This window comes from Amborella trichopoda, chromosome 6 (assembly GCF_054954075.1).
Source record: "Amborella trichopoda isolate Santa Cruz 75 chromosome 6, AtrichopodaSantaCruz75HAP2 v2.0, whole genome shotgun sequence".
Classification (NCBI taxonomy): domain Eukaryota; kingdom Viridiplantae; phylum Streptophyta; class Magnoliopsida; order Amborellales; family Amborellaceae; genus Amborella; species Amborella trichopoda.
The window spans coordinates 21029493-21047448 of record NC_142341.1 but is presented as its reverse complement, the minus strand read 5'-3'; the positions used below and the strand labels follow the sequence as shown (position 1 = coordinate 21047448).

The 17956-nt window shown below is 31.9% G+C and overlaps 1 protein-coding gene and 1 long non-coding RNA gene across 3 annotated transcripts; one reads left to right on the top strand and one right to left on the bottom strand.

Moving 5' to 3' along the window:
• Positions 1-9956: 9956 nt before the first annotated feature.
• On the bottom strand, positions 9957-14152 carry LOC148781667 (uncharacterized). Of its 2 annotated transcripts, none has more exons than XR_016056812.1 (2): positions 14008-14152; positions 9957-10619 (listed from the first exon to the last, which is right to left on the bottom strand). It is a non-coding gene; the product is annotated as an uncharacterized LOC148781667 (long non-coding RNA). The 2 variants fall into 2 exon arrangements; XR_016056813.1 differs by having other exon boundaries at positions 9957-10522.
• A 3037-nt stretch (positions 14153-17189) lies between these two features.
• On the top strand, positions 17190-17570 carry LOC148781666 (acyltransferase GLAUCE-like). Its single transcript, XM_088870878.1, has one exon. It carries the CDS (start codon positions 17190-17192, stop codon positions 17568-17570), a length of 381 nt encoding a protein of 126 aa, XP_088727004.1.
• The last annotated feature ends 386 nt before the right edge of the window (positions 17571-17956 follow it).

Below are 17956 nucleotides of genomic sequence, written 5' to 3'. Positions count from 1 at the left end.
GCAAAAGCGGTCTACCACCACGACCCCAACCTCATTCTTAAAAAATTTATCAGTCAATAGGAGATTTGCCCCTACCTTTTAGTGAGAATGGAGTCGGATACCTCGTTATGAGGCTCCACAATACTATCGCCAAGACCTTAGGCCATTCTCCATAGCAACATAGAATTCTTGCCAATAACTACAGCCACATGGCAATGGTGGCTGGAAAACTTACCTATACCAGATCTACCAATTAAAATCATGTGACCTTTTACAATATTTTGAAATTAAACCAAAAGAAGAGGGTAAGTTTTAAACATCTCATCTCTTATGAGTATTGTTATAAATTTCTCATTAAATAGTATTATATCTCGATGTACAAAAACACGCCTCGCCTAGAGAACTCAGCACTTCGCTGAGCTGCGTTACACGAAAAGTCCTAAAAAATATAAAACATTAAAAACTTGAAAAAATGTATCAAAAGTAAATTCAAACCTAAAACATTTTAAAAATTTAAAAATATTTAAAAAAAGAAGTGGATTTAAAAGAAAATTACAAATATCCCCTAAGATGAGACTGTTTATGCAAGTTGCCCCCAACCAAACTTTTATTTTACACATTTTTCCCCAAAATATAATTTTCTAGCAAATACATACCCAAGTCAAAATGTCGATTTCTTTAAACAAAAATTGTGTTTCCGTACATAAGAAATCCTTTAATAAGATAATTGTATTTTACACCCAAAATGTCGTTAAATAACTTGTTTCATAACAATAAACCTTTAGAAAATAATTGCATTTTAATTACGATTATATGTCTTTTTAAAATATTGTTTAATGACGTAATGAAATATACACTGAAGGGTGTGGTTTGTATAGAGTCGAGGATCTAAACAATCAAATTAGAGCCCCGCCTTCAAATAGTGCCAAGAAATGTGGTTTTTCAATACTTTAAATAGTTGATCCGCCTTAAAATATATGTTATCTTTAATTACAAAATTTAAAGCATAAAAAATAGTATAGATCAAGCAGATCAAACAGATTTAATTATATGTCATGGGTTACTGGTTTAAAAACCTTGTGATGGGTTTGCATATCGCGTATTTCACTACTATGATGGGTTTGTTCTAATTATGTATTTCTATGTTTTTTGCCTTGAAAAATACTAGATGGGTTTGTATTAATAATGCATTTTAAAAATATCGAGCCAGATTTCACTAAAATCCAAAAAATTGAACCAAAAAAATAATTCTTTATTGAAAAATGTACCAAATTTCACTAAAATCAAAGACTATTTGAAATGGCCAAATCCACACAAAACTAGGCTTTAATCGAAAAAATTGAACCAAAAATATAATTCATTGAAGAATAATGAATCAAATGAACCAGATTTAACTTAAATCAAAGATCTAATCTTCAATTGGCAACCTGTGACCAAATGCCCAAAATAAAATTAAAAAATATATATATGTTTCAGATTCAATTGGTGGGCTCTTTCCTTCTCAATGGTAGTTTTTTGTTTTTAATACATTTGGTGTCCCATTATCATTGTTATTTCAATGGAAAAGGTTACTGATGATGTTCCCATTATCGATGATATTTCAATGGAAAAGTCTACTGATGGGCTTGAATTTGATTCATATATGCTCATCCTATTTTACTTTCATCACCATTTTTTAGGGCTATTTCTTTTTCTATGGAAATTTTCTTTTTAATACATTCGTTGTCCCATTATCATTGTTATTTCCATGGAAAATGTTACTGATGATGTTCCCATTATCCTTGATATTTCAATGGAAAAGTCTACTAATGGATTTGAATTTCATTCATATGTACTCCTCCTATTGTACTTTCATCACCGATTTTTAGGGCTATTCTTTTTCAATGGAATTTTCTTTTAATACATTAGTTGTTCCATTATCAATGTTAATGCAATGGAAAAGGTTCCTGATGATGTTCCCATTATCTTTGATATTTCAATGGAAAAGTCTACTGATGGGCTTCAATTTGATTCATACGTGCTCATCCTATTTTTTTTTCCTCGTCATTTTCTAGGGCTATTTCTTTTTTAATGGAATTTTTTTAAAAATACATTAATTGTCCCATAATCATTGTTATTTTCAATGAAAAAAGTTACTGATGAAATTCACATTATCCTTGATATTTCAATGGAAAAGTATACTGATGGGCCTGAATTTGATTCATATGTGGGCTTGAATTTGATTCATATGTGAAGAATTTTAAGTATGTTGTGTACTTATGCACAATGTGTGATGTGATGGGCTGATTATTTATAGGATATTCGTAAGTTATATAAGTACTGAAGAACATGTGAATTTTGGGTATCATAAAGCCTAGTTTGGGGACTCTGGGTTATTCGCGGTAAGGAGACACAATAGCATGCACTGAAATTTGCCGACCAAAAATTTTTGCTAATGAACATGTCCACAACAGTCTCACTCGTGAAACTCCTAAATATGTTAAGCATGATCAACTTGTTGAGACATTTTTTTTTATATATACATCAGTTCAGTGTCTTGCACTATATGTCATATGTGAACTACAAAAGCACAAGGCCTATGGTATTCAATAGTGGTTTAAAAAATGGATCGGTGGCTCGGATCGGGCACCCCAAAAACCCATCCAAATCGGTGAATCGATGACCCGGATCGGGAATAGGCCGAATCGGTAAGATTAAGCCTTAAAAAAATCTAAAAAAATTATTAAAAATTAAAATAAATATTATTTTTTAGGAATCTAATAAAAAATGATGGTACTACATTATTAACTTTTATTTTTTTTACACAATATGTGATTATTGAAATGTTCTTTCCATGTATGAACTTATGTTAACCATTAAATTTACATAACACAAAAGAAAAATTATCATGGATGAAGTATATAATCATACATGGACTACAATTAGAATGGATTAAAACAACGAAAAAATGGGTACCAAAATCTCGAATCGGTCGGATTTAGGCTTAAAATTTTTGAAAAAGATTATTAAAAATCATTATAAATGTTGTTTTTTAGGAATCCAATAAGAAATGAGGATACTAAAGTAATAACTTTTTATTTTTTTGCATCAATATGTTAATATTGAGATGTTCTTTTCTTGTATGAAGATTCTTATCAAACATTTATTAAAACCTAACTAAATACAATATTATATATTGAAATTAGAATTATTGGTTTGTATTTTACTATTTTATCATCATTTTAATCTACAAATAATAATAAATTTGAAATTCATCTTATAATATCATCTAATTTAAAAGTCAAATTTACAACTACAACAAAAAATAATATATTGCATAATTTCTTATGTAAAACAATTAGTATATAAAATGCAAGATTTGATTGTTGTTGTAATTAGTATAATTATTAGTTACAATATTATAATAAATGTGATTAAAAAACAAGGGTATGACCCTCACAAATAAATAAATATAATGTATAATAATTAGTATTGATATAAATATAGAATTTAGTAATATAACTTTGCAATCATATTTTAATAAAATTAAAAAAATAAATAAAGAAATTTATATTTGCAATGTGAGATAATTGATAAAGCAACTTAAAATAAATTCTAAAGCAGTATGAGCTAGTGTTATTTTTCGCCCTAAAAATATCTCATAAACTAGTATTTTTTTTATGGATCTACAAACCAGTATTACTATTATTTTTTGTTTCTTTTAATATCCTATGAGCTAGTAAAATATATTCATATAATTATGTTAATTTTGTAAATTATTATATGAACTTTTATTTTTGTAATTATATACAATTAAAGATTAATTATATGTCCTTTATGTTGGTATATTATAAAAATAAAAATAAAAATAATTAATCTTAAAAAGATTAAATATTAAAAATAAATAAATATAATTAATCTTAAAAATAACTATAGACCATTTCATTTGTCCTTATATGAGAGAGAAAGATTTATTTATGGAACCCACCTATCCCTACCTAATACAAACACTATATAATTTGGAACAAATTGTAAGTATTGTTTAAAATAAAGTGCATGCTTTTGCAGCAATGTTGGGCTATAGAAATAGTCCCACATCGAAATAATGTGGGACAAAGTAAACGTATATAAGCAATTGCAAAGCACAATCAGCATTGAGTAGGTTGAAGCTAGGTTCACGTGCACGGACGTGTGTGGCTGACATTAACGGTCACGGTTCCTAATATCAGTTTGGGAGTGGTAGTGTTTTTATATTATTAAAATGGTAATGATGGGTCAGACGTCTTTTTTCGTTTGAACCGGAACGGCGTAGCCTAGATCCAATCTGGATCGCCCGATTCCAGATTGGATCGGTGATTTTCAAATCACAGGTATCTAATCTAGTGTTTCGTGCTCGTTAGCAATCTCATTGAAGTTGTCGTTTCATTCAATAAGTGCTAGCTTGGACATGCATGAAGGTAGATGCTATACTGCTAGGTAATTCCAAACTGGTTGTACAACATTCATTATCAATCTCGGTTGCTTGTTTGAAATCTTATTCAGGCATATGTTGGCATGAGGCAATGACTTGCCAGCCATAAATGGATTTCTCATATAGTCTTTTTTGTTCTAGTGAATTGTCTAGACTATGTTCTAGATCTGTTATTTGTTTCGAACATTGTTTGTTTATCTTGGATGCAATTTGATGTGCGTCTTCTTTCTGGTTGTCAATGAAGGCTATGTATCAAAGAGGAAACTATGTTAGCAATTGGATATCATGTTGTTCCATGGAACTTCTGTTTTACCATGTGTTGATGTCTTCACCAATTCCCTCCATGGGATCGTCCATTGCTATTGTCTTTGCTCTAGTTGCTCGTCAGCTTGAATGTATCTGTTAGTGATTGATATCTCTTTATTCTATTGGTTGTCTTATGTATGTTATAAAGAAAGAGAGTATACCTTATTTCAAATGGAGTTTCCCTTTTGCAGTTACAATTTCCCTTTTGAATGGCGACCCTTCATTTTAAACCCTTTAATACGGGCCATTGGCATACCAAAACCAAATACGCGAATGCCATCTTATATATATATATATATATATATATATATATATATACACACACACACACACACACACACAAGTGCGAGGTACCAAACAATCGAATTAATCCACGCTTTAAAAATTCACAAGAAGAGGTTGTTTCGATGCTTGAAAACCTTCAATTTGATCATCTCAACCTCAAGATTTATGTAAATGAAAAAACCATAGATTTCAAGTCTTAAAAATAGTGCATCTTGTAATATATTATCTAGACCGTCAATTTTCAAGAGTTCATAGATATGATAGATTTACAATAGTTTTGCATATTTAAACTTTATAATTAAAGGTGAAAATTAATTTTCAGGTCATATTAAAGATTTCTAATACTAAAACAACATATTTCAAGATTATATAATATTGAGCCTTACTTTGATTGTTAAGTATATATATATATATATATATATATATATATATATATATATATATATATATATATATATATAGGAAAATGAACTTGTGAGACCCTGCCACACCTAATGGCATGGGACCCCTAATCTAGACCGTTGAATCAATCTCAAGTCCAACACAAGATCAAGGAGTACCGGATAATCGGTCAAGAATGTCAACGGTGAATGCCTCTCCTCTGTTAAAACTCCAGTCCTCTGTTATCTCTCCTCTCCCTCTCTCTCTCTCTAAAGTTAGAAATGGCATAATCTTTTCAATCTTTCCCTCTAAGAATAACAAGTATTAGAATAGAAAATCCAAAACGTGGTTAGAGAGGGAGAGAAGAATAATCACAAGAAGACACTTCTTGGATTGAGTTGGGTGCCTTGTATTTATATAAAGGTCAGTAGATCGTCTAGGTAGTAAATTGTATTGGAAAATGAGGAATTTTGAATTCTAATAGTCTCTCTTCTTTTTTAAATATGAATTCTAATGGTTTCTCTCTACTATTCATATTTTAGAGTTTATCTTGATGTAGGGCACGCTTTCTTGGTATCTTTCATTATCTCTTACAAGGAATTGTAATCTTTGGTTATGGCCCTAATCCTATGGGATGATTTTAACCTTATTTCCTGTTTGAGCAAGGACACGTAAATAAGAATAAATATGATAAAGAGCGAGAAGAGAGGAAGTTGGAAAGTGGTCATAGTGGAAAATCAAGAATTTGAATTTTAAAGCAAAGTTCAGAGGGAAGCTACAGTTAATATTCACATTCTACCGTGTTTATCTTGTAGTTGGGTAGGGTTTTTTGGCTTATTTTATTTAGTTTTTGGGAACATAGATAATGAGACGGTTACCCTTGGTACAATGTGATCATAATTAATCTTGACCATTGGATGCAAAATTGGGTGACTGTATTTATTTCATGAGAAATTTATATTATAATCCCTTTATAATAAAATGGCACAGAAATATGCCATTATTACCTAGAAAGATGATATCCCGAATTTCTTTTATTTTTTGTGAAGTTTGCCCCAGTCTGATTTTTGAAATCTCGTAACATTTAATTTTGTTTTTTTGTCAAGTTTACCCTCAATCTGATTTTTCAAAACTCGAAACGCTTGTTAACCTCAACATTTCACAACTTTTGCCATGTTCACCAGGCATTATTTATTAAAAAAATCAGCAGACGGCAATTCGAACATCAGACGGCCTTTTGTGCTATTTTTTTTAAGTAGACCAAGCAATCCAATAGTTCGAACATCAAACCACATTCTGTTCAATTTTTTTACTAAACAATACAGTCTGATGTTTATGTTAGCGTATGTACATCTCTTGATATATAAGATATGTATATATTTGGGTATATATCTCTTAGGTATCTCTAGATTGTAATAATAAGATATCTATATGTATGGGTATATATATCTTAGGTGCCTCATAAGATTAGTTAATAGTTATCCATACTCATTGGTATTTATCTTTAATTGTTATTGGCCGTATAATTATACGGGTCTTGTATATTCTTTATTAATCAATTAATAAAGAGAGAGTTCTCTGTAGTATTCCGAGTTCTAACATGGTATCAGAGCCATAAGCTCCTCCTTCCACATATATCTCTTTCTCTCTCTAAAAAAATTCTCTCTTTTAGGTTGACATCCACAAGCTCCACACCCATGTTTCCAACCGTACATTTCATTCCTTATTAGTCTCACCAAAGTATACATGCCTCAACAGCTGTTGCATATATCTATCTTTGGGTGCATCTTGACCATACAATTCGAATTTGCTTATTGCACTTTGATGGATCTAGCACAAAGGAGAATCTGACCTCTGATCTCGGCATTACCATAAAAATGGCTCCTTCTTTTGCACAAAAATTTCAGCTCTCCTCTTCATCCATGGTTCAATTTAATCAACACTCACAATTTAGTGAGGTAAACTCATAGACCAAGGAAGCATCGCCAAAGGTCTTAGATTTGCTTTCGGCTAATCTATTCTCTGTCAAGACATGTTTCGACTCTCTGTCGAGTCGTATTACGACTCTCTGTCGAGTCGTGTTACGACTCTCTGTCGAGTCGTGTTTTGACTCTCTTCAAAAACAACATTTGTCTCTGTTCTGGCCTGTGTTATAGACTGTGAGTTGCTGAATCTGTCTCAGAACCACACCGAGTTCTATTAGCTATTCTATGTGTCATTTTGCGCTTGTTGTTCAAGCAATCTGACCATGGTGACTTGAATATCCGACTAATCCGTTTATGCAACTTATTATTCACTCTTGCTACTTTTTTTGTCAAAGCATCTTGAGTTTGAAATGAATGTTAGCATATGTTTATCTCTTGATATATGATAAGCTTAGTTAGTAGTTATTTATAATCGCAATTGTTACTGGCCGTATATTTATACGGTTCTTGTATATTCTTTATTAATCATTCAATAATGAGAGAGTTCTCTACAGTATAATGAGTTTCCAACAGTTCGAACCATGGAACCGCTTGGTTGTCTCAATGATATATTAGTTGGTTAAAAAATAAAAAAAAGTAGTGCCTATTTCTTTCTCTTAGTATAAGATATTGTAATGTTTCAATCAAATCCCAACATTTAAATTCGGGAAAAAAATACTCTGCCAAAAAAAACCCTTAATAGCAAGAGATATTCTTGAAAAAAATGAGGTGCTCCCTAAATCTATCCTCCTTAAAAACTCTTATATCTCAACCAGGTGTTGCGAAAATCTCTTTTACTCTTACTACCCCTCTCTCTCTTAACTTGTTCTCTCACTCTCTCTATATGACAACATCACTCTCTATGCTTCTCTCTGACTATCTCTCTCCCCCTCTTTGATACCACCCAAATGGACTAATTTCTCCCTCTCTCTCTCTTGATAAAATAAAATTTATAAATGAGAACCCGTATCAACCTTCACTCTTTAATATTTTCTCTCATTCTCACTCTCTCTCTTTAATATTTCTTTCAAATATTTTATTTTGAACCCCGCAACCAGATTCGGTCTCTCTTCAGTATTTCTTTATCTACTGCTCTATAACATTCACAAATCTAAACCCACCTCAACATTCTCTTCTCTCTTCTTACGATCAACCCAAATCTCTCTTTCTCTGAATCACATCAACAAATAAAAACCCACTATCTCTCCAACATCCTCACTATTAGATGGAGGGGTAATACTAGATCAAATACACAGTCAATCATTACGATCGAAGATCCAACTCAAGAAATGAATCAAAACCTACTCCTGAGATCACCACGTATGAAATATCCCTCAAACTTATCACAAAAAGAAATTGAACTTACTGCAAGAAGAGTCACTTTCACCCATTAACAAACAGAAGATAACGAAAGAATCAAAATGTCTAGTTGATACAAAAAAAAAAGGAAAGCAATTTAGTGATACAAGAAAATCAATATAGTGAACGTGCCTTCAAGTAATGGATAGCTAAGGAGAAAGGCTCTTCGTTAATACAATTAAGAAAGTTGGAAATTCAAATCTTGGTTTTAGAGGGAGAGAGAGGAACAATCAAATTAATTGAGTAAGGTTTGATGCCCATGTCTTGATTTATAAAGTTCGGTACTTCTATGAGGACCAGGAATGGTACGGTTTGCAAGGGAAAATCAATTTTTCTTTAGAAATGGAAATAAATACTCTCATGCTCCTGCTGGACTATATTGTATATTTACTACCTCATGCAAAGGAATTACTTGGGATGCCTTATTGGAACTAAAATTTTGGGATCCATTTAATAATTACCAAAAAATCAAAAAAAAAAAAGTGGATGTTGAGCACTTCAAAATTAGATGTGGCCTTTTAAAAAATTGGAGGGTCTGTGTTTAATATTAGAAATTTTTATTTTTCGGCAAAAATAGAGAGAAATTTGAAAAATAACTTTCATGAGGTTAGTAACTCGCTAAGAGGTTACGTCAAGAAAATTTAGAATCCTAAAAAAAAAGGCCAAAATGTTTTAGGAAAAAACAGAGGCAAATTTGCAAAAGTAACTTTCATGAGGTTAGTGGCTCACTAAGAGATTACATCCAAAAAATTTAGGGTCCTAAAAAAAAAAGAAAGGCCAAGAGTAGGTCTTACCTGAGGGAGGGGCTTGACAGTATGCTCCAGTCGGAGCATGAAATCTTTCGCAATTCTCTTTAATGCGGTGAAGTAAATGAGCGGTGTGTCGATTGTGTTTATTACAAACTGTAAATCCGTTAAGGAGATGGAGTCGCATTTCATCACAATATCCATATACATATTTATTTTTTTGAGTTAGAGCGAAATAGGGTACAACTGCGGGGACATATTATATACTTATGCCCTATAGCGCAATAGCTTTTTTGGATTTTTTTTTATTTACAATTTTGGAGTACACTTCCGATCAACATACTGTTTTAATTTCGAGTTCCTAACACTTGGATGTGACCATTCTGAATTTGGACAATCAATACTCGCTTTTAAGACATTTGGGCATGTGGTTTTTCTTTTTTTTCTGTTTTTTTTTTTAATGTTACACAAAGGAACACAGGGAATTAAAACCCAAGGTATTCGCAGTGGTATCGATAGGAAAACTGTGAAGAATGCAGGACTCATATGCTACATTACATCATCACCATTATCACAATGTGACAATGAAAAAAAGGGAAAAAAAAAATTACATCAAGAGCATCTGTCGTCCCAACCCTTCTTCTCGGGTCAACAGAAACACAAAGGAGAAGAACATGATCTGATAATGGAGAACTATGAACAATTCCGGAGTCATATGTTGCATCATCACCAGTTTCAAAGCTTAGCATTCACATAAAAAAAAATGCAACAAGAGCATCTATTATCCTACCCCTTCTCCTTCCTGGACCAACAGAAAGACACCCAAAACCGTCTCCTTCTTGGACCAACCAGAAACACACCCACTAGTTTCCGATTCCTACAACTTTGTATTGCTTCTCCACAACCTTGCAGTATTCTTCCTGATTGATCCATATAGTTTTTCATTTTCTTAGGCCTAGTTATGTCAGGAGGTCATATCCCTATATTTTGAAATCCTGAAAATATTTCTAGATGGGATTTTACCCCGATGGAGTGAATCTGCGAAACATACGCTACAAGGCGAGCGTATGATCAAAATTTATCAAAATGTCCCTAAGGTGTTAACTCTCAACATTTTACCCATTTGTTCTGATTTAGTTTCAAAGTTCCCTACAAAATACACAAGATTTTGAGTTGGGTCTGTAGAAAAAAGGTTATGTGTTAAGTAGCTGAGAGAGAAACTTTACAATTTTTTTAACAAGAAAACTACTTGAAAATTTGTAGGGAGTAAAATTATCTAAAAAATTTTAGCTAGAGAAACTATCTCAATTTTAATGAAAAATGATATTATAATTAATAATACAGTCAAAAACATTTAACAAATAACATTAAAAAAATGAAAATTCTTTGCATACATGTACCATGCAAACAACATACTATTTTATGCAAAATATTTTTCTTAAGAAATACATTTTAAATGAAATTTATTTTTCTACGTAATATTTTTCCATAAATCCAAATTGTTTCTTAACGACTATAGCTTTTGTATGATGACATGGATTGTTATATATTCATGCCACCTCCAAAACTAACTTCAAATAATCAGCATTTACATAATACTACCGGTTCGACTTGGAAGCGCCCAAGTCGACACAGAACCCATAGCCACGAGATTGCAGCCCATCTCATGAGTTGGACTCGGACTTATGAGTGTACAAAAAAAAAGGTTTTATTATATTAAACAAATGTCTTTAGAAAATTAGAAGTTCTTAGACATTTTTTAAACATTTTAAACTCTTTTAGGAGTCTTTTGGATACTTGAAAATAAATTCCTTAAATGTTTTCCTATGGAGATGACACATTTTTGGTATTTGGATCGAATGTTTTGGAGTGAAAAATATTTCTACTAGTAATTGTATTCCTTATTTCAAGCCAAAAATAATGAAATCTGGATCATTATTTTTACCCTTCGAAATTGATTTCCAGCTAGATTTTCTCATTACGGAGACATCCACTTTAAGAAATACAATTACTTCCACACAAAAAACCCCCGAATTAAAGAGAAAAACTATATCAAATTTTAAATTTGAGAGAGAGATAATATCTTTAAATTTTAGAGAATGAAACTATTTCTAATTTTAGATAGGCAAACTATCAAAACAATTTAGAGAGAGAAATAATTTCAAAATTTTTATAAAAAATTATTTCAATTCTAAGTGTTAAAGAGAGAAAATATCTCAAAATTTTAGAGAGAGAATCCATATCAAATTTTAGAGAGCGATGTCAGAGATGTTCAATTTGTTGAAACATAATCCTATTTCCATTACACATTGGAGGGTGATTTGGAAAATAGGACTCAGGAGGAGAGTACAAGAGGTCATTTGCCCTTGCCTGGTATTAGCATCAATGATATGTCGAACACACTCGGAACAAGTCATGATGATCAAACTGAAGCTGAAGATACTTTTGAAACTCACCAAACTGATTTAGAAGAAGAATACTCCTATAAAATATCTCTCCTGGGTATTTTGCTTTTTTTTTTAGTTTTATTTGTAGTCATTCTGAGTCAACCAATTTTCAAATGCTATTTCTCAACCTGTGTGGAGAACAGGCATGAAAGAAGAACTTTAAACACTTAACAAGAACCATACTTGGGATATTGTCAAACTACATAAAGGGAAAAAAGCAGTTGGATGTAGATGTATTTATAAAATAAAATTAAATAATATTGAGTTTGTTAAGAGACATAAGGCCAAGTTGGTGACCAAAGGATTTACCCAAACTTATGGAGTGGACTATAAAGAGATTTTTGCACTAGTTGCTAAGATGAATATTGTTTATCTTTTTTTGTCTATTGCAGTTAATTATGAGTGGTTTCAACATTAGATGGATGTTAAAAATACTTTCTTACATAGTGACCTTGAAGAAGAAGTCTATATGAGTCTTCCTTTAACCTTCTAAAGAAAATGAGAAATGTCATGTATGCAAATTAAATAAGGCCTTATGAGGACTTAAACAATCACCTCGTGCATGGTATGTCAAACTCAGCTCAGCTTTGATGAGTGTCGGGTTTTTTAAAAATTCACCTGATTCTTCAATATTTATATAAAAAAAAAGACTTTAGGGATAACAGTAGTACTCATTTATGTTAAAGATATTATCACTACAAGTGATAATAAAGAAAGAATCATGCAGTTTAAGAATTATCTTAATAAGAAATTTGACATCAAGAACCTTAGTCAACTAAAGCACTTTCTCTGTATTGAAGTAACACATTCAAAAAAGAGATTCTTCATTTACCAAATGAAATATGTATTAGATCTATTGAAACAAAGCCCTCTATAAGCATGGTTTCATTTGGAGGAGTCTCCATATGGGATCTACTTATGTACATGGAAAAAAGGACTCAAGTTTGATAGTGAGTACATGCAAAAAAATGTCTAAAATAGATAATATTGATACATTAGAGATTTTTGGGGCTTGTTCATAGAAATTATAATGGCTACATAAATCAAAACCACAAAAAAATCCATTTGGGCCAAAAATGACCCACATTGTTCGCTTGAAACTGAAAATTACCAAATCATACCTTTTACTTTAGAATCATAACAAGAAAATCAAGTCATATATAGCTAGCCAAACTCTCAATAGAGTTACTAATACATCAGCAACTTTTATGTAATCCATATATCAGTATATCATATATCAAAAGAGTTAGTAACCATAACAAGCAAATAACATATCACTAATCATATACTCATACGTATAGGCTAACCAAATTATCAGCTAACTCAAATGAAAATTGTAGATACATATGAGGCAAATGGTTACAAGCAAATAACATATCACTAATCATATACTCATATATATAGGCTAACCAAATTATCAGCTAACTCAAATGAAAATTGTAGACAAATATGAGGCAAATAATATTTTGTTTCCTAGTAATGATTATCAATGAAAAGTTTAAAAGCATATTACAGTCATTAGTAATGCCCAAAATTGTGCCAAGAATAATGTTGGCTAAAATTGCAGCAAAAAGTAGAGCTGCCAAAAATTGTTTGATGCTCCAAAATTATAACTATATTGTGCCAAGAATAATGCTGCCCAAAATTAAAACTATTACAACCTGAATTTGGGTAAATCGTATTTGAAATACCATGCATAAATTTCTCAATGTACCACTAAAAAAAGAAAAGAAAAGAAAAGAAAGATTTCTAAAACTCATTGAAACAACAATACTTGCAAAAAGAATAGATCAATGAGACGAGACAGCAAGGTATGGAATAAAAAACTAATCAAAATCGTTTAAAGCATAAATCCACAAATTGGACAAATCTTAAGAAATAAAGTATAGATAATATGAGATAAAACCAAAATCACTGCCCCAAAGGTCCAAACCATGAAAATCACATAGAAGGATAAGTAGGATGGAACAAGCAAATCGAGAGCAAGCCCACAAGACAACACAATAACAAAACCCTAAAATGCTCATGCAAATGCCATGGATGCAAACCCTCAAACCCAAAATTCGAAATAGGATCTAGAGGACACATACCTTGATCATATGAAGAGAAAATCCTCTTGGGCTTTTGACTCTAAGTAGAAAAAAACCGCCTTTTGCTTTAGATAGAGAGAGAGGAGATCGGGGAGGGCGAGCTGAAGAGAGAGGCTTGGGGGAGTGTGAGGTCTAGAGAGAGAGAAGAGAGATGATGTGGAGGGAAAGATTCAAATTTCCCTCCGTTTTTATTTTTGTTTTTTAGTTTTTGAAGCAAAGTCCATATTGCCCTTGAGGGTAGCCTTTGGGTTCTATTAATACGAGGGCAAATGGGGTAAAAATGTGCTTCACAATTTATTCTTGAACTTTTTGTTTTTGTGGGTTATTAATCCAAAAAATCCCTATATATATATATATATATATATATATATATATATATATATATATATATATATATATATATATATATCTTAAAAGTTGGGATTAGCCCATTAGCTTATATGAACATATAAGCCCAAATGTCGAGATTCAATCTGAGCCGATCTGACGGTCACAGATATCCGTCAGTATTTTAATTTTATTGTTTTATCTACAAATCCAAATCATTTGAAATTTCAAGTGTGTATTCTTCTCAACGAGACGCACCTAATAAAAATATATAAAAAAAAATATTCGCAAAAAATAAAATGATCAAAATACCCTCGAAACTTTTCGAGGATATTTTTATCAATTTATTTCATGTAAAATATTTTTTTGTTATCCCATCTTTTTCCTATATATATATATATATATATAAAGTTGGGATCATATATACCATTTGGCTCATATGAACATATGAGCCCAATGCCCAGATTCAATCTTGGCCAATCTGACAATCACAGATGTTCGGTACTGTTTGAATTTTATTTTATTTTTTTATAAATCCAAATCACTTAAAATTTTAAGCGTATATTTATCAAAAATAGGTGAATCTTTGAAAATATCAAAAAAATATTTTACATGAAATAATTGACAAAAATACCCCTAAAAATTTAGGGGTATTTTCATCATTTTGTTCTTTATGAATAATATTTTTTATATTTTTATTAGGTGCACCTTGATGAGAAGAACATCTACCCAAAATTTCAACTGATTTAGATTTGTAGAAAAAAATATAAAACTCAAACATTACTGGACATCCTTGATCATCAAATCGGCCTAGATTTAATCTAGGTTGTTGGACTCATATATTCATATAAGCTCGTCGGATAATCCCAGCTTTTTCATAGATATATATATATATATATATATATATATTAGGGTGCACACACTATGAAGTAATTTATCATTTTACTCAACAATTTTAGACACTTCTATAATATTGTTTTGTATATTGAGCATTTTTTTTAATAAAGGTGTTTTTTATCATTAAGAAGGTGTGACGTCATCTACATGAGATATGGCATCATCTGCATAGAGTATTAAATGTCACTGAGATACTCCATATGAGTGATGTCACACCCCATGTTGATGGCATCCTACCCTCCTAATTACCAAAAATACCTTTATTAAAATAATGATCCATATAAAAAAATATGGATATAAAACCATCCAAAATTGTTAAATACATTGATAAATTACTCAACACAAAATAGATTTTTAAGGGTGAGATCACCTTCGTAAATGACCATCCATCCTTCAAATCGCAATCCTCTTAAATGCACCCTTCCATTTCTCAACCCTCCAATGCGGCATTTATAACCAACAACATTATATTGAGATATCCGTCCTGGTCATTCTCCACATATTAAAGAGTGCCCCTTAACAAATTAGCTTATGGTAAAAAATCTCACACCAAAGAGACTTTAATCTCTTTATAGCTGCATGATAAAAATAAATCTCACACTAACTGTCCACAAAAGCCAAGAATTACATAAAGAGTAGTTGCAACTAGGGGGATATTTGGATACCGGATATATATTGTCCGTGAAATATATTACAAGCGTAATACATTACTTGCAAATGGATTGTCACTGTTTGGGTAGTATTTAGATACAACTTGGGAAATACATTGCTACTGTTTAGCTATGTATGGACTTAATATGAGAAATGCATTATCATCCAAATATGAAAAATATGACTATGTTTGGCTAATATGATTAGACTTTAGTTTCAACATGATAAGTCATTGGAATAATATGATTGGAATAACATAATTTTATTGCGATAAGCCTTATTTTTATTTATTTTTATAGAAGTCTTTCAAATGTCTCTTTATATATAATTCCAAATAAACAATAAATTTATGATACCAAATCAAAATCTTTATAGTACAAGTTAAAAAATGGGAAGAAGTTTGATTAGTAAATTAGAAGGTTTGATAATTGCAGTAGAAAATTTTAAAGCACTGGAAGAGACTAAAGAGGTATGTTATTTCAATTGAGATTTTACTCATATCTTATGAGGATTATGTTGTGTGAAAGTTTTTACTATGATTGTATTGTATAATTTCTCATCGATTACTAATTATTATTTTTATTATTTTTGTTTCTATACGAGAGTTGATGACGAGCTACAACCCAAATTGGGAATAGAGGGATGTATAAAAAAATTTAATATGATTTCAGCAAAAAATTATCCCTCATCAAGTTTTACAACTGTTCAAATCAATTTAGATTTCCCTTCACTTTCACTGACCAATTATTAACATTTTTTGTTTTTATATGAGAGTCATATGAGGGCTACAACCAAATTGGGGAAGGAGGGATGTAAAAATTTTTTATTATGATTGCAGTAGAAAATTATCCTTGTTCACCTGTTCAAATCAATTTAGATTCTCATTTTCATATCCCCTACTTTCACTTTCTACTTACCTTAATAATTATACAATACAGCGTATACTTGAGAGAGAGAAATATTTTTTTAATCGGGGATAGGTCAGAAAGACGACAAGCAAAAGATTTTCAAAGATTACCCGTCAACCTCGTAATACATTTTTCATCCATCACTGCCCGTAATGAATTTCGTTATTTTTGGAGAAGTCTCACATAATCTCGGGTAATCTCTTTCCATTTTTGTTACTATTAAAGTATACCTAAACAGTGTAAATGTCATATTTCATTGTAATCTATTGTTACGTAATAGATTTCCATGTACCAGATGGCCCCTAGTTGTACATACAAGATTTAATCTTGATGAGACCCTCCCAAGCCTCCATCTTCAAGTAGAGCGCTTACCGCCTTAGAATCTTCCTCACAAAAGCTATGGAGGTGGTGACAAAGGAGAGATTGATGGTGGTTCCGGCCAAGCCAATCAAGAAGCACCGCCTCTTCCTCTCTAACGTCGACCTGACTCTCATGGCCTACTATGAGACTGTGGCCTTTTTCAAGCCACTAAAAGCAAGGCAGTTATCCTTACTTGAGGCTTTCGAGAGGCTGCGAGTCGGGCTAGGGGAGGTTCTTGTGGCTTATGATTTTGTAGCAGGGAGGCTCAGTCCTTCTAAGGAGGGAGACAGGCTTGAGATCAACTGCAATGGCGCTGGTGTCATTTTGGTGGGGGCAACTGCATGCCGTCCTATGGATTACCTGGACAACCTAAGGGCACCCAAGGCTGAGTTTGATGTTGTGGTTGTTGAAAAAACTTGAGGGAAGAGATGGACCCACTCTTAGGATTAAGGGCAGTGTCTTTAGACTATCGATCGCAAAGATCAGGCTTTTACCAGAATTGTAAGAACCCTGTAAATTTCTGTGTACCTCTCCATGGCCATGAAACCCTTCTTAAAGAGGGATGGAGGAAGTCGTTCTCTAACGTTCGGCTTCCTCCTGAAATCTCCTAGAAAATGTGGCCCTGTAATCCTGAGAAGTAGGTAGTTACTTTCTAGCCGTTAAATAATGGCACATTCTCTCTCTAAGAAGCCTCCATTTTTTAGTGATAAGCATTAAATTATAAGAGAGAAAAATATAGCACGTTTAAAGGCCCCATGGCCACACACACGTACCAACATCTCCTACTTGGCCATGAGGGCCAGATG